This window comes from Pollachius pollachius (genome assembly GCF_949987615.1).
Source record: "Pollachius pollachius genome assembly, chromosome: 6".
NCBI lineage: Eukaryota > Metazoa > Chordata > Actinopteri > Gadiformes > Gadidae > Pollachius > Pollachius pollachius.
The window spans coordinates 769,933-788,217 of NC_136939.1; the positions used below are offsets into that span (position 1 = coordinate 769,933).

An 18,285-nucleotide genomic window follows, 5' to 3' on the forward strand; every position below is an offset into this window, starting at 1 on the left:
CTACACCACCACTACACCACCACTACACCACTACACCACCACTACACCACTACACCATCACTACACCACTACACCATCACTACACCATCACTACACCACTACACCATCACTACACCATCACTACACCACTACACCATGACTACACCATCACTACACCACTACACCATCACTACACCATCACTACACCACTACACCATCACTACACACTACACCACCACTACACCACTACACCACTACACCACTACACCATCACTACACCACTACACCATCACTACACCACTACACCACTACTACACCACTACACCATCACTACACCCTACACCATCACTACACCACTACACCACTACTACACCACTACACCACTACACCACCACTACACCACCACTACACCACTACACCACCACTACACCACTACACCACTACACCACCACTACACCACTACACCACCACTACACCATCACTACACCACTACACCACTACACCACTACACCACTACACCACCACTACACCACTACACCACTACACCACCACTACACCACTACACCACTACACCACCACTACACCACCACTACACCACTACACCACCACTACACCACTACACCACCACTACACCACCACTACACCACTACACCACCACTACACCACCACTACACCACTACACCACCACTACACCACTACACCACTACACCACCACTACACCACTACACCACCACTACACCACTACTACACCACTACTACACCACTACACCATCACTACACCATCACTACACCACTACACCACCACTAAACCACTACACCACTACACCACCACTACACCATCACTACACCACCACTACACCATCACTACACCACCACTACACCACCACTACACCACCACTACACCACTACACCACTACACCACCACTACACCACCACTACATCACTACACCACCACTACACCACTACACCACTACACCACCACTACACCACCACTACACCACCACTACACTACACCACCACTACACCACTACACCACCACTACACCACTACACCACTACACCACCACTACACCACCACTACACCACTACACCACCACTACACCACTACACCACCACTACACCACCACTACACCACTACACCACTACACCACTACACCACCACTACACCACTACACCACCACTACACCACTACTACACCACTACTACACCACTACACCATCACTACACCATCACTACACCACTACACCACCACTAAACCACTACACCACTACACCACCACTACACCATCACTACACCACCACTACACCATCACTACACCACCACTACACCACCACTACACCACTACACCACTACACCACCACTACACCACCACTACACCACTACACCACCACTACACCACTACACCACCACTACACCACCACTACACCACTACACCACTACACCACCACTACACCACCACTACATCACTACACCACCACTACACCAATACACCACTACACCACCACTACACCACTACACCACCACTACACCACCACTACACCACCACTACACCACTACACCACTACACCACTACACCACCACTACACCATCACTACACCACCACTACACCACCACTACACCACCACTACACCACCACTACACCACTACACCACTACACCACCACTACACCACCACTACATCACTACACCAGCACTACACCACTACACCACCACTACACCACTACACCACTACACCACCACTACACCACTACACCACCACTACACCACTACTACACCACTACTACACCACTACACCATCACTACACCATCACTACACCACTACACCACCACTAAACCACTACACCACTACACCACCACTACACCATCACTACACCACCACTACACCATCACTACACCACCACTACACCACCACTACACCACCACTACACCACCACTACACCACTACACCACTACACCACTACACCACTACACCACCACTACATCACTACACCACCACTACACCACTACACCACTACACCACCACTACACCATCACTACACCACCACTACACCACCACTACACCACCACTACACCACTACACCACTACACCACTACACCACCACTACACCATCACTACACCACCACTACACCATCACTACACCACCACTACACCATCACTACACCACCACTACACCACCACTACACCACCACTACACCACTACACCACTACACCACCACTACACCACCACTACATCACTACACCACCACTACACCACTACACCACTACACCACCACTACACCACCACTACACCACCACTACACCACTACACCACCACTACACCACTACACCACCACTACACCACTACACCCCCCCCCCCCCCCCCCCCCCCCCCCCCCACCTCATGGTGTACAGCAGGGTCCCGTTGTCCACCAGCCGGAGCAGCTTGTTGGGCGTGGTCATGTTGTGGGCCACAGACTTCTTCCCGTTGTGGAAGAAGGTGTCGGGCGTCCAGATCTTGCTGGCCAGCAGGTTGTTGAGCGGCAGCACCTGCATCGGCCCGTCGAACTTCAGCCGCTCGTCCCGCCAGCTCTGGCGGAAGAACACGTCAATGGTGTACTCCTGGAGAGGGGGAGAGAGGGGGGAGGGCGAGAGAGATAAGGAGGGAGGGGGAGAGAGGGAGAGGGGGAGAGGGAGGGGGGAGAGAGAAAGATAAGGAGGAGGTGTAGGAGAGAGGGGGAGAGGGAGGGGAAGGGGAGAGAGAGGGAGAGAGAGAGATTAAGAGAGAGAGAGGGAGAGAGAGAGAGAGAGAGAGAGAGAGAGAGAGAGAGAGAGAGAGTTAGAGAGACAGAGAGAGAGAGAGAGTTAGAGAGACAGAGAGAGACAGGCAGAGTGAGGTACAAAAAACAGAGACAGTGTTGGGAGAAAGAGAGAGAGTGCGAGGGGGAGGACAGTGAGATGGAGAGGGAAGATGAATGAGGCAGTTGCTACGCCAACCCTCCATAGAGCTGTGAAAGCATCTTTATTTCAAAACGATTTTTAATGGATATCAGCGATTCTGAGTGGGGGAAACTTTCATCATTGTGTACTTTTTGATGTGCAAAGTACGACTTTGCTCCTTGGAGACACAACAAGTATACCATAAAAACGGATGAAACCCATTCCATTAGGCTTCTTAAATCAGGGCCCGGCGCTCTCTGAGCCGACAGCGTTCACCAGAGTCCCAGGCGGAGGTGGATCTGAGAGCACGGCCCTCTCTCCCGCCACGTCTATCGAACCGTACAAGGGCAGCATGTAGCCCTGCAGCCGACATGGGAGCACGTCGATACGGAGGAGTCCTGAGCGCTGTCCTGACCCCGGGCGTCCCATTACTGTCCTACACGCACCGTCACAGAGACATCCCATCTGTCTTCACCTTACAGCGGGCCGCGGCCGCGCAGCCTCGAGCCCCCCGACACACACGCCCTCCCCGCGGAGGGACGGGGCGCGCTAATTAACCAAGAAATAAGTCCAACCCCCCCCCCCCTTCTTTCTGCGGATATTCTGCCTCTTTAATTGCCTTTCTCTCCCGTGGCCAATTCTTCACTTTTATCGTCTTTTTTCTTTTTCTTTTCCGTTGCGGGACCCGGCTCCTCGGCGGTGTTTAGCGGACCCCAGCAGCAGTATTAACTCGTTCTCTTTCATCTGTAATGATTGAATCACATGGAGATTAGCCATAAAGCCCATGTCTTTGCCATCAAAGAGCTGTGTGGGGCTGCAGAGCTAACCGTACACGGGAGCTGCTAGCCCAATACGGAGGGAGCTTGATGTTCCTGAGGCGCTTCCCTCTGTGTTTTATTGTGGTCATAATGTACACTAAACTCCAGCCAGGGGCTGAGCTAGGAGGATGTGCATGTACTTAGCCCTCAAAGAGTTATTGGGTGAAACAGATGTGCTGACTAACATCAAGAACAGTCTTTAGGTTATAGTTTTCCTTGTTACCCAGTGGCATTATCTGTTTGGCACTAATTTCATTGTAAACAGTATCAGCAAAAACCGGCCAATGACAAGTCCTATTGTGTCTAAGTCCCGCCTTCCAAATTGTCCTGATTACTAACGGTGTTCACCTGCCGTTCAATCACAGCCCAACAAACAACTGTTCCTGTGAGAGAAGGTCCTACAGAGACGGGTGAGTTGGCCGTCCAATGTTATGTATAATGTGACTTACTATACATTATATTGTAACTTCACGCTATTGAAGATAACAAGGACCACTTATTGGATGTATTTGCTGGAAGTTGATGCAACAATAACTTGTTGTTGTCCCCTGCAAATTATTTCCCTTTGACTGGATTAGTAAATCAGCTTATTTTCATTATTCAAACGTGACATGAGATACGAAATCCATCCCCTCATTCCAGTGTATTACGGCTTGTGGTGCGTTCAGTGTACCAGATAGACGTGGGAAAAACCGCTATCCAGGAGAATAAACTGCAGGCCCTAGCTGGGGAGGCCAGCTAGACCATATCTGAAAGCTTCTAGAACCATTTTGGGGAAACCATGACAACCCAGTGCATCGTAAACGCTGCCTGGCTGAAGTGCATCGCCCGGCCAAAAGGTCACCGTCCAGAACGGGCCGAAGGCCTCCCATATTGCTGCTGCAGCTCTCTCTCTCTCTCACTCGCTCGCTCACTCACTCGCTCATCCCATCAACCTCAGCCTCGACCCTGCCCTCCCTCGGGTCCTCACCCCTGCCCAGCGCGGATCAGATGAGCAGTGGCTGAGAGAACGGAGGCCGTCCAGAGGCTGCTCAATAGAGCTGGGTGCAGAGAGACGTCCTGGTTCAAGGCTAGGGGAGGGGCTCCAGGGCCAGGGAGTCCCTAGGGGAGGGGCTTCAGGGCCAGGGAGTCCCTAGGGGAGGGGCTTCAGGGCCAGGGAGTCCCTAGGGGAGGGGCTTCAGGGGCGGGGGTGGAGCAGAGCTGTTGGGCGGCAGTGGCTCAGGAGGAAGGGAGGGCGGAATTGAGACCGGTGGGTTGCTAGTTCGATCCCCGGCTCCTCCTGTGTCGCTCGGTGTCCCCGAGCGACACGCCTCACCCTGACTGCTCCCGACGACCTGGCTGTCTCGTCATGTGATGCTCTTGCATGTGTCTCTAAATAAACTGTTCCATGTCTCAACTCATTCCTCGGCGGTACCTCGGCTCTATTTAGTGTTCTGGGAACGTGTGTTGGCACCTCGGGGTGTGAGGGTGAGACTCTGGTGTTTAAACACAGCAGAGCCTGTTCTCTGAGGTGTAAAAGTTTTTCACATGACAAACAGAAATCATCAGCGGCAGCCATTTTGATTCTGCGTTCCACTGCATTTGTCTGATTGACAAGTACATAAAGGGGCGGGACTTGGGAGCTCCATGCATCTGCTGCCTACCTAATTACTCTGTGACATTGTTACAAAATCCATCCCTTTGGACATCACAGTGAGTTGTACCGGGGTCTTTCCACTATTGCTGTGTCGCTGAGCCTCTAGCTGCCTGCTGGGAGAAGAGAGAGGTAAGGAATGAAATATCTGGAACGCCAACAGCATTGACCGGCATATGTCCACGTAATCTCACTCTAGAACAAATTTAACAGATTGCAACTTTTAAGGATCATATTGAGTGACTGACATGTGTGCTAATGTGTCGTGTGTTACCTGTGCGCTAACTGGCCCGTGTGCTAGCAGTGTGCTAACTGGCTCATGTGCTAGCTGTTTTTCTATCAGTGCGCTAACTGGTCCGTGTGCTAGCTGTGCGCTAACTGGCCCGTGTGCTAGCTGTGCGCTAACTGGCCCGTGTGCTAGCTGTGCGCTAACTGGCCCGTGTGCTAGCGTTGCGCTCACTGGCCTGTGTGCTAGCTGTGCGCTAACTGGCCCGTGTGCTACCTGTGCGCTAACTGGCCCGTGTGCTAGCGGTGCGCTAACTGGCCCGTGTGCTAGCGGTGCGCTAACTGGCCCGTGTGCTAGCTGTGCGCTCACTGGCCCGTGTGCTAGCGGTGCGCTCACTGGCCCGTGTGCTAGCGGTGCGCTCACTGGCCCGTGTGCTAGCGGTGCGCTCACTGGCCCGTGTGCTAGCGGTGTGCTCACAGGCCCCTGTGCTAGCCTGTAGCAGGCGTGGTAACGGAGAGTAAAAGTTGAGTCAGTGAAGTTCAGTATTTCTGTTTTGTTGTTGAATGCAGGTTTCAGAGGAAGGGAAGAGGGGGGGGGAGGGTTTATCTCTGAAAGCGGGAGCGAGAAGGCCACTGCCAGCGGTGCGTTCCTGAGCGGGAGGATGGGGCCAGCGAGGGTCAGGCGTCCAGGGGTCAGCTCATTGGGACCGGGGGCCCCACTGGCTCTTCAGGGACACAATGATTGATCTTCCTTGGAGAGGGAGCCTGCAGACCATCGCTCCAACAGACTGCCTAATGAAACCAGGGAGGGGGGCAGGAGTTTGACTATCTAAACCCCCCCCACCGCACCCCGCCCCCGGTGAACCAGAATAGAAAGTGACACTTCATTTAAACTCATCTTAATAAGACATGAACGTCACCTGAATGACTCCATAACTATCTGGCCCAGCCATGAATAGTAATCTCATCCCCATTCACCACCTAATTAGATACCTTATGCTATAATTATGTGCAACTTCCATGTTTCTGCTCATTCTGAGGCAGGCTCCTTGACTGTAAAATTCATTCTGATATCTGAACAGTTTCATATTCTTCCTTAATGTAACTTAATTCTTTACAAATAATCCTCGGTTAACGGTCTAATGAGTGTTTTGTAGCGAATCTACCGGCTCAGTGGCTCTGTTGTCACAGTACCGAAAGGCACTGGGTTGACACCTACGTTCTGTAGGCATTTCCTTTCAACTGTTCAGCGATTCTGACTCTGCAAGGGTCACGTTTGGTTTTGCCTCTACATTGTCTGGGAGTCGTCTCGAGATAACTTCAAAAAGCAGTGAAAACAACGAGGGCCACAGCCGACAGAGAGCGAGGGCCGAGGGCCACAGCCGACCTAGAGCGAGGGCCGGGGGCCAAAGCCGACAGAGAGCAAGGGCCGGGGGCCACAGCCGACAGAGAGCGAGGGCCACGCCAACAGAGAGCGAGGTGCAAGGGCCGAGGGCCACAGCCGACAGAGAGCGAGGGCTGAGGGCCACAGCCGACAGAGAGCGAGGGCTGAGGGCCACAGCCGACCTAGAGCGAGGGCCACGCCAACAGAGAGCGAGGTGCAAGGGCCGAGGGCCACAGCCGACAGAGAGCGAGGGCTGAGGGCCACAGCCGACAGAGAGCGAGGGCTGAGGGCCACAGCCGACCTAGAGCGAGGGCCACGCCAACAGAGAGCGAGGTGCAAGGGCCGAGGGCCACAGCCGACAGAGAGCGAGGGCTGAGGGCCACAGCCGACCAGAGACCACTGCAGTCTCCGAGGGCTGGGACTTTGAGTAGCGTAACTTTCTAGGACGGCTCAGGATTGGAGCGGAAGGAATGTGAAGTGTTTTCAGTGTGTTGGGGAGTGGGCTGCAGAGTCACTGGAGCCAGTGGGAATAAAACAAAAAGACTGTCAAACGCTACTTGATTATGTACAATGTTATGTTGGTCAACAAAGTAATGAGCAGAAATATAAGAAGCCTCAGCTTCTATTTTGAACCCCTGTGGCGCTACAACATGAATACTGTTGATAGATAATAATAGTGTTCTATTATGTCAAAGGATAACCTTTGTGGTCGGCTTTAGATGAAGGGGGGTTTTATCTGGACTAATGAGGCATGTTGGTACATGAGGAACAATGAAAACACTGATCTAGTGGTTTGCTGGTTTGATTCTGAACTGAAAGGTTTTTGGTTCTCTCCCCAATGTTCACGGTTTACCTGTAGCAAGATGTCCTATCCCCTACCTGCTACTTAATGGCCTATCTCTCTACTGTCTAACCCCTACCTGCTCCTAATGACCTGTCTCTCTACTGTCTAACCCCTACCTGCTCCTAATGACCTGTCTCTCTACTGTCTAACCCCTACCTGCTCTTAATGACCTGTCTCTGTACTGTCTAACCCCTACCTGCTCCTAAAAGGTAGGGAACCCAGAACATCCGAGAATCAAACCCTCACAACTCAGCTATCTTACCCTACAAAGCCTCACTATGAGCGCCTTCCTTAAACATAAAGTGTTACCCTACCACTAAACAATTCTGTTAATGGCTTCTGGAAATGTAAATGTATTCCGCTAATCAGCCCGAGATGATGAATGCTCTAGTTTGTTGACGACGTGGTCGTCTGTTTGTTCCTTCTGTGTACTCGGCGAGCGTCTCCTGCCTTCAGAGGCAGACGAGGCTCTACGTTGTTCCCATTATCTCCTCCTGCTCCGAGGTGCGGAGACGCTCCGCTGCCCGGGAGTGGATACGCTCCAGAGACCCGGAACATTCCAGGAACACAAAATAAAGGAACTCAAATCAACAGGAGCAGCAGTGTGGGCCAGTCAGTGTTCACGGGAGAAGCTCTGGACAACACAGATCAGTAACCCCGGGAACAGCTAACCCCGGGACACAGCTAACCCCGGGGAACAGCTAATCCCGACCGGCCAGGTGCCACCACCTTGGAGATGTTAACACCCGTACCGGGACTCAGCGAGAGGAGGCGTCGTGGCCCGCCGGACCCCGGGGTGGTCCAGCGGTCTCAGACCTCATCTAGGGCCGGCATACGAGGCTAGGGGCTCGGGGTGGCAGAGCTAGAGACTAGGGCTAGAGACTATAGGGCTACGTACGAGGCTAGGAGCGAAGAATGAGGCTAGGGGCTAGAGGTTAGAGACTAGAAGCAGACGTACCAGGCTAGGGGTGGCAGAGCTAGAGACTAGGGGGGGCTATGTACCAGGCTAGAGACTAGATGCTAGAGGCTAGGGCTTAGGGGCTAGAGGCTAAAGGCTGACGTATGAGACAATTAAGACACACTTAATATGCATAACTTAGGCAGCCAACCGACACTCGGCATGCTGGGAGACGCCGGGCCTCCGCCCACGTCTCCGAGTGGACCCTGCCGCCGCCGCCGTGAGTCATAACGTGTAACCATGGCGGCGCTGACCTGAAGGGAACAGTAACAAGCATCTATTGAGATTATTCATTTGGAGGACATGAAGGGCTGAGGGCTGGGGGGGGGAGGGGGGCTGACGGGGGGGACTGAGGGGGGCTGGGGGCGGCTGCAGGAGAATGGTTTTAATTCCCCCCCCCCGCAATGGCCTACTTTGTTCTCGTGGAACGGACCCAGGTTGGCGTCCCGCAGGGAGACGATGTAATGGATGCAAAACGTCGCCTCTCTGCTACGTGCAGAGCGGACAGACTGGGGACACGGGACGGACAGACTGGGGACGGACAGACTGGGGACGGACAGACTGGGGACAGGGGACAGACTACAGCCATTAGGGTTCTGTGGTCCTAGACTGGTCTGGGCTTCAACTGGGTTTGATCACTCTTGTTGTTACATAACATAATCGCTCATCTCTCGCTTGCTCGCTCCCTCTCTCTCCCCCCATTCTCACTCTCTCTCTCCCCCCCTTCTCACTCTCCTCACTCTCTCTCTCCCCCCCCTTCTCACTCTCTCTCCCCACCTTCTCACTCTCTCTCCCCACTTCTCACTCTCTCTCCCCCCCTTCTCACTCTCCTCACTCTCTCTCCCCACCTTCTCACTCTCTCTCTCCCCACCTTCTCACTCTCTCTCCCCACCTTCTCACTCTCTCTCCCCACTTCTCACTCTCTCTCCCCACTTCTCACTCTCTCTCCCCCCCTTCTCTCTCTCTCTCTCTCTCTCTCTCTCTCTCTCTCTCTCTCTCTCTCTCTCTCTCTCTCTCTCTCTCTCTCTCTCTCTCTCTCTCTCTCTCTCTCTCTCTCTCTCTCTCTCTCTCTCCATAATCTTTTATTTGACATTTGTGCAAAACATACTCCTACCAATTCCGGTGATTGTAAAGTCTGCCACAACTGTCGTACACTGTAACCATGGAAACAAACCAACTCCAAAAACACACACACACACACACACAGCTGGACTCCGTGGGAGGGAGAGCGGAGGAACTTTTTCTCGAGGCACTCGTGGGGAACCGGGGCGGTGGCAGCTCTGGCACACGGCAGCGCGGCCAGACTCAGACTCCCTGGGGGGGGGCGGTCTGCAAACAGGACGATTGATAACGACCTCATATTTACTCTTAACCTGATGCAACTATGAGGCAACAATGAGCGGGGGGGGTTTCAGCAACAAAGCCCGTTTCTATCTGGATTATTTATCATTTCTCTCTTATTCATACTGTAGTGGAGGATGTATACATTGTGCTTGTGAAGTACATCGTTTAGGATCCATATCACGAACCGGCGGCGTCGGGCTCTCCGACGCCGCCGGTTCTTCCACAACGAGTAAGGCCTTGTAGTGGGGGTTCTTTCGCCCGTGGTGGATAATGAATGAGGAAAGTAGCGCTGTTCACCAGCGAGGTGTTCCTCCTCAATGTGCTTCAAAAAGCGTAAAGCAGACGTACTTCTGCTCGGTGGTAAAGCTCCATGACTCAGCATGTCTCTACTGGTGAAATGGTTTGACTGGTTTGACTGGTTTTACTGCGCTTTCAGGGTAGCCTATAGGCACTAAATGCTATGCTAGGATTGGGATAGATAAAGATCATTACCTTGTTTAGCCATGCAGGTAATTCATTGCTGTCTGTGGGAACATTTACCTGGGAAGACAGTAGAAGGATCTCCTACTACACAGCACTACAATGTCTGCTGGAAAACTAAACCGACGAGAAGGAGACGCAGTAATGACTAGAGAAGCTCCTTCATAATCAATAAAGTGAACAGTGATACTGAGTCCATGTGCTGAGGGTCCTGATTGATATCTTGTTGATCAGAACTGAAGCGCCTTCTGTTTCCTCATGGACGCACACCTCCCTCAGCATGGTCGGAGGTGCTGAGCAGCGCCTGAGTGTCCCTCCACCCACGGCTCCGTCACCCCAGTGGGACGGAGTTGTCTCCTACCCCACCCGGTCGGAGGTTTAAAATGGCAAGTCTATCAAAAGTTGAGCAGGTCGAGAGAATGATTTGAGGAAGGTTAAAGGCGCTGTAGGTACGATTTAAGAGCTGTAATTGTGAGAGGAATTTGAAGCCTGGAAATCCAGACCCACATCTAGAAAGCTGTAGAGTCTGGCAACGAGTAATGAAAATGGCCCAACTAGAGGGGCGGCACCAAGCATGCATTCTAAAATATCACTGCACGCAATTGGATAACACTACGACAAATCAGAAGAATACAAGGGGTGACGTACCCTTTTAAATACACCGATGTGATTGGTTAATGTTCTGGGCCAGGGAAATCGGGGAGTGAGTATGTTGCTTGTTCCCAAAATGACTTGCTGAGAAAATTCAAATTGTGCTCTTGCAAGATCTCCAGGGTAACCTATCAGGGAATCTCTTCCCTGATTGGGTCAGTTCAGAGTATCCATCTTGTCTGTCACATGTGAACACAGCCTTATCGTAGAGGGAGCAGAGGGAAGTTACATTTTTTGGGGTGTATTTTTTCCAATATTCTTCTCCAACATAAGATAGTGTTTTATTAATCCAAGCTGGGAAATACAGTGGACAGAAAATGTGTCTGCACAGAATGAGTTGATCAATAGGAGGGAGAGAGAGGTAGAGGGAGAGAGGGAGGAGGAGAGAGGTAGAGAGAGAGGTAGAGAGAGAGAGAGAGGGGTAAAGGGAGGAAAAAGAGAAAGGTGGAGGGAGGAAGAGAGCTCACCATGTCTGTGTCGGACACCGGTCCGAAACTGGTGACGTAGATGTTGGTCCTCACCTCCGTCACGCTCTCTGACGGCACCAAAGAGAGAAATAGAAGGGGTGGGGTGGCGTCAGGAAACATCCACACTAGGTCACTTCTTAAACAACAAGACGAGGCTCACGTTGATCACTCTGTGGTATTTGTATTGTTTAATGAGCGACTCTCGAGGGATGCGATGAACGAGTTAATGCTGGACAGAACGTTGTTCAAACCCAGCTGAGCGGAGAAGGGTCTCCGGCGGGCGGCGCTGCTGTGTGAGACGTTCCTCTGGTGCTCAGAGGTCAACTCTATGTGCAGACAGAGCCCGCAGAGCGTCAGGGAGGAGCAGAGCTCCTGAACCAGAACGTCCCCCACAACAACAACCAACAACAACAAACAGGAGATTCAGCGTCGCAGAGGAGTATTCAACAGAGCCGTCAGCGACCGCCGCCAAGGACTCTGTAGACTGATCGATATCCTCAAACAAACAGAAAACCTAACAAAGCCACGCATCTTCAAGGACAGAGAGAGAGAGAGAGAGAGAGAGAGAGAGAGAGAGAGAGAGAGAGAGAGAGAGAGAGAGAGAGAGAGAGAGAGAGAGAGAGAGAGAGAGAGAGAGAGAGAGAGAGAGAGAGAGAGAGAGAGAGAGAGAGAGAGAGAGAGAGAGATTCGTAGTAGCCACGGAACAGGCTGGTGTTGGCTGGGTGGTGTTGGTTGACCTGTGGCAGAGTACTGACTGCTCCACCACTCAGCCAGACACAGCGCTATAATGACAGCCGGCGCTAATTGGAGCTCTCCCATTGGCCAGCCTGCTCAGAGCCCCCCCAGGGCCCTATTGGCTGGGGAGCTAGGCTCCTAGCCGTCCAAACGGACTCCAGTTATCATCAGAGACGAGCGGCTGGATGTGGAGCACACAACGCCTCCCATGTCGACAGCATGGCTGACAAGAAGATAGGAAGATAGCCTTTCAAAAGAGTTCCGAAGTCCCCTGTGATATCAGTTACATTGGAATAGTATTATTGCTACTTAAAATCTGTGTTTTAATTTTTGATAATTTGCACAGGTTGAGGAAAAGTATGTTTGTGTAACATAGCTCTCTGGCAAAATAGAAAAACATAAACATAAACCGAAACACAAATTAATCCAAATGAGTCCTGTAGCACCGTCAGCGCAGAATGAATATTTAATCTCCTAACAAGAGATCTACTTATTAAAGGGATATTAATCCTGCAGCAGGTCGATGGAAAACAACGAGAAAGCACTCGTTAGGGGAACGGCCTTGAGTTCAATAGTCTGTGATGAAAGTGGACTGGGAACAGCAGACTGGGAACAACAGGGTTCAATAGTGTGTGATGAAAGTGGACTGGGAACAGCAGAACACAAAGAACAGGCAAGCAGCGGTCAGCTGCAGAGGACGAGGCCCGGAATAGACCGGAATACAAAACAACCAGGCTGTTAATGGCATTAGCTCGACGATCCTCTGGAATCCTTTGGTGAATCATTTGGCCCTTGATGTATGATGTGGAAATGGGTTCATTTCATGGATTTACAAAAACACAGACAAGTGTAGCGGCTCATGAATACGCCAGATAGCAGGCTCACTGAGCTCCTCAGAACCGGTTCAGCTCACTGAGCTCCTCAGAACCGGTTCAGCTCACTGAGCTCCTCAGAACCGGTTCAGCTCACTGAGCTCCTCAGAACCAGTTCAGCTCACGGAGCTCCTCAGAACCGGTTCAGCTCACTGAGCTCCTCAGAACCGGTTCAGCTCACTGAGCTCCTCAGAACCGGTTCAGCTCACCGAGCTCCTCAGAACCGGTTCAGCTCACCGAGTTCCTCAGAACCGGTTCAGCTCACCGAGCTCCTCAGAACCGGTTCAGCTCACCGAGCTCCTCAGAACCGGTTCAGCTCACCGAGCTCCTCAGAACCGGTTCAGCTCACCGAGCTCCTCAGAACCGGTTCAGCTCACCGAGCTCCTCCAGAACCGGTTCAGCTCACCGAGCTCCTCAGAACCGGTTCAGCTCGCCGAGCTCCTCAGAACCGGTTCATCTCGCTGAGCTCCTCAGAACCCGGGCTCAGGGGGTGAGGGTGGAACCGGGGCGAGGGTGGAACCGGACCAGGGGGTGGGGGTGAGGGTGGAACCCGACTAGGGGGTGAGGGTGGAACTGGATCCATGGGGTGAAGGTGGAACCGGACCCAGGGGACGAGGGTGGAACCGGACCCAGGGTGGAACCCGACCAGGGGGTGGGGGTGGAACCGGACCCAGGGTGGAACCGCATCCAGGGGGCGAAGGTGGAACTGGACCCAGGGGACGAGGGTGGAACCGGACCCAGGGTGGAACCCGACCAGGGGGTGGGGGTGAGGGTGGAACCGGACCCAGGGGGTGAGGGTGGAACCGGACCAAGGGGTGAGGGTGGAACCGGACCCAGGGGGTGAGGGTGGAACCGGACCCAGGGGGTGAGTCTGATGGAGCTCGTCACTGCCTGGTGGGAGGCCTCCCTGAGACGGCTGGGTTAACCTGTGTACTTTGATTGCTTCATGTGCAGCAGGTGTGTAGCCTCAGCCAGCCCCAGAGTCCAATCAGACTCACCAGGTGAGGCTGCTGAAACCAGCCATCATCCACACACGCTTTACAAACGGACGAGCAAATGCTGGGGTTTGATTAGGAATGATCAATTGTTTTCCTGTTCTCTAAAATACTATTCTGAATCCTCCTTTGTGACATCACACGTGGGATCATCCTTCAGGATGTATGATTGACAGGTGGACTCTGCAGTCATCCCCCCAGCCCTGAGCGTCGGACCCCCATCTGGCAGGAGACTCACCCCTGTGATGCCGCAAATTGGTCGATTTCAAATGTCTTGTCAACCTTATCGACCTCCAGCCTGGTGGTCAATTGGGTCCCTTTAACCTTTGACCTTTACATTGGAACACAGAGAAAGCTTCTCAGCGAACATCTGAAAGAAAGGGAACGTGCTTAAGGAACGTGCTTTCGTTCTGCGTTCACCACCAAAAATCTCTCAATAAAATTCACTATAACCCGTCTTCAACAACAGTCAGGTAGGGACAGATGACGAGAAGGTTCCGGGAACGTCTGGAACGTCGTTAACAAAGGCGTCAGCCGCAGAGAGGAAGCACACATCGTGCAAATGGCAGCATCTCGGTGAAGGAGGAAAAGTGAAGTAGTCTCCAAGTCACAGGGAAAGACTCCTGTGACAACTTGTTATTCTTGAGGGTAGAAATCCATTATTCATCTGAAGCGCTTGCTCCAGATATGGCTCCTGTACTTCTGGGAGACATTGAATATTTTTATTTAGCAGTCAAATCAGTATGCATTATTAAGGACGAACATCCTGCCGTAACGATCACGCCACCGTCACGCCATAGCGGGCCGGGCGTAGCGGAAAGGTCGCCACATGGGTGTTCGGGGCGCGGTAACATGAACGTTGACATGGAGTTATGTGTTTGGAGTGTAGAGAAATAAAGATATGGAATAGGCGACGTTCCAGATAACTATTGCAAAAGGATTTGAAACCGCCCAGCGTTTTGAGGCTGAACCCCGTCCCTCAGGCTGGGTGAGTCTGCTCCAGGAGGAGGTCCTCAGGGCTGAGTGAGTCAGCTCTAGTAGGTACTCAGAGCTGGGGGAGTCTGCTCCAGGAGGTACTCAGGGCTGGGTGAGTCTGCCCCAGGAGGAGGTCCTCAGGGCTGGGTGAGTCTTCTCCAGTAGGAGGTCCTCAGAGCTGGGTGAGTCTTCTCCAGTAGGAGGTACTCAGGGCTGGGTGACTCAGCTCCAGTAGGTACTCAGGGCTGGGTGAGTCTGCTCCAGTAGGTACTCGGGGCTGGGTGACTCAGCTCCAGTAGGTACTCAGGGCTGGGTGAGTCTGCTATAGGAGGTACTCAGGGCTGGGTGAGTCTGCTCCAGGAGGAGGTACTCAGGGCTGGGTGAGTCTGCTCCAGTAGGTACTCAGGACTGGGTGACTCTGCTCCAGTAGGAGATGTGTCTGAAGTCTGACTTTGTGCCAGAAGGGAAGTGGTTGGCGGTTGAGGCGGAGAGGAAGGAGGGGAGGGGGTGAGGAAGAGCAGCTCAGATGGAGATGACAAGATGGGCACATGCCACTTTTTATCTCTTTGAACAATCAATGTAGGCTGCGACCCATTATTTACGACGCCTCACAGATCCATTGTTCGCAAGAATGAAACTCTTGAGGACTGAGAAAGCAGGAGAAAAAAGAGCTTTTGTGCGAGGCAGGCGTTACAAAGGAGAGGAAGCGGCAGTTTGCTCTTTGCTGCCTTTTACGCGCGATGAAGCACATAATGCGAGTTCACTTAAAACAGCCACGGCAGCAAACACTGGATAAAAGGAGTCGACGGCTCGCTCCCCTGCTGCGGTTAAGGTTAGGGTTTAAGGTTTGTTAGATATAATACGAGGAACAAGTGAGGAACAGCTCTGCTTTAGGACGGCCTCGTGTTCTAAAGTAGACCTCTGCGTAAAAATAGAAGTGCTTGTTGGTTTATGACTTGCAGAACACAGTTTGCTCTCCCAGTTGAGCAAAGGACGCATTGTTTCAGTAAGAGTTCGAAAGTTATGGCAGGCAGCGTGGACAGGCTGTAAAATGCTTGTCAATACTGTTGATTTATTAAATATGCTGATTATGATGATACGATTTTTAGAAGAATAATCCAAAATGGAAGGAAACATGGATCAGAAGATGTTGTTGGTAAAATAATAATATAATTAGAAATACTTATACAATAGTACACAATGATATTCCATAGGGAGAGAGGTATTTGACTAAATATTGCCGTAAACTATTTGATAAATAAAAATAGTATAGGGTCTCAAAATGCACTGAAATTGAATGATCGGATGATGGAAAGAAAAAGATCACTCTGTCGCTCAAACTGTAATCAAATCTGCCAAACAGAATAGCGGAGTGATAACACTTAAGTGGTGGGTTATTATTTAAAATGAAAAGCTTGCCAAGAAAGACGTGTTACGCCTCTAAGCCAGCTGAGTGCTGATGATCCAAGATCCAGACTCTCCCTTGGGGTCTATGGGTCTGGTCTGTTCTCCCTGGAGGTCTATGGGTCTGGTCTGGTCTCCCTGGGGGTCTATAGGTCTGGTCTCCCTGGAGGTCTGTAGGGTCTGGTCTCCCTGGAGGTCTATGGGTCTGGTCTGGTCTCCCTGGAGGTCTATGGGTCTGGTCTGGTCTCCCTGGGGGTCTATTGGTCTGGTCTGGTCTCCCTGGTGGTCTATGGGTCTGGTCTGGTCTCCCTGGGGGTCTGTGGGGTCTGGTCTCCCTGGGGGTCTATTGGTCTGGTCTGGTCTCCCTGGTGGTCTATGGGTCTGGTCTGGTCTCCCTGGTGGTCTATGGGTCTGGTCTCCCTGGAGGTCTGTAGGGTCTGGTCTCCCTGGGGGTCTGTGGGTCTGGTCTGGTCTCCCTGGGGGTCTGTGGGTCTGGTCTCCCTTGGGGTCTGTGGGTCTGGTCTCTCTGGGGGTCTGTGGGTCTGGTCTCCCTGGGGGTCTGTGGGGTCTGGGCTGGTCTCTCTGGGGGTCTGTGGGTCTGGTCTCCCTGGGGGTCTGTAGGGTCTGGTCTCTCTGGGGGTCTGTAGGGTCTGGTCTCCCTGGGGGTCTGTGGGTCTGGTCTAGTCTCCCTGGGGGTCTGTAGGGTCTGGTCTCTCTGGGGGTCTGGTGGTCTGGTCTCTCTGGGGGTCTGGGGGTCCCTGGGCACTGAGGTCTAGATTTGCATTAAGAGCTCAGGAAATGGCAAAGCCTGAATGTGATTGGCTCACAGAACAGGGAGACAGGGTTTTGATTGGACACAGCTCAGACGCTGAAGGCTGATTGATTCACTACAACTGGTAAAGGGGTTGTTGATTGGACGTCTGGCTCAAACGCTGAAGTCTGATTGGCTCACTGGACCAGGTGGCTGGGTGTAGGGGTGGCTCACCTCCGAGGCCGGGGCGCAGACGGTTGTCGTACCCGTCCAGCAGTCTGTCCAGGATGCGGGTGAAGATGGTGATGTTATCTTTGCTGTCGTCCGGCAGAGGCTCCCGATGACCCGTCTGCGCGCTAAACCCAAACACACAGTACACAAACACACAGGTACGGGGGGGACAGAATATTTTATTTGTATAATATAACCGGCATGGGATGTAAACTTATTGATAACATTATTGTAATCACTATGGAGTTGCATTAACTACAGATTTGTTATTCGAAGCTACGCGCTAGTTTAAATGGTATGCACTGCGACATTCATACTTCAAATGTCAAATGCTTATATCATTATTTCCCAAAACGTAAAAATACAATTTCATCGTAAAGTGGATTTACCCAAAGACTGTTTTCTAACATTAAACATTCAGCATATAGAGTTATTCTAATAAGGCTAACCGCAGGGACTAACGACACCGAAACGCACGCTTAGCACGCCGGGGGAAACATGCTACATAAAAGAAACCAGAGCACACTCATTTTCCCAGTTTTACTCGAGCAAAACGTCTATGGCAACCTGGAATAAAAAGCTAATTATGTCCCTATAATAAGCGTAGCCTTAAGAATTCTTTAA

The 18,285-nt window shown here is 52.1% G+C and overlaps 1 protein-coding gene across 1 annotated transcript in view; it reads right to left on the reverse strand.

The window, feature by feature from the left end:
* The window catches only part of gabra3 (gamma-aminobutyric acid type A receptor subunit alpha3), a gene marked incomplete at its 3' end in the record, with an annotated part of 36,123 nt that extends 18,353 nt beyond the window's left edge, over positions 1–17,770 (reverse strand). Inside the window, exons 1-3 of the mRNA XM_079738847.1 lie at positions 17,665–17,770; positions 11,699–11,766; positions 2,356–2,576 (exon numbers count right to left, since the gene is read on the reverse strand). Of these exons, the coding sequence (XP_079594973.1) occupies positions 2,356–2,576; positions 11,699–11,701 (224 nt within the window). The 5' untranslated portion in view covers positions 11,702–11,766; positions 17,665–17,770. The remainder of the gene's footprint in view (positions 1–2,355; positions 2,577–11,698; positions 11,767–17,664) is intronic.
* Between the last annotated feature and the right edge of the window lie 515 nt (positions 17,771–18,285).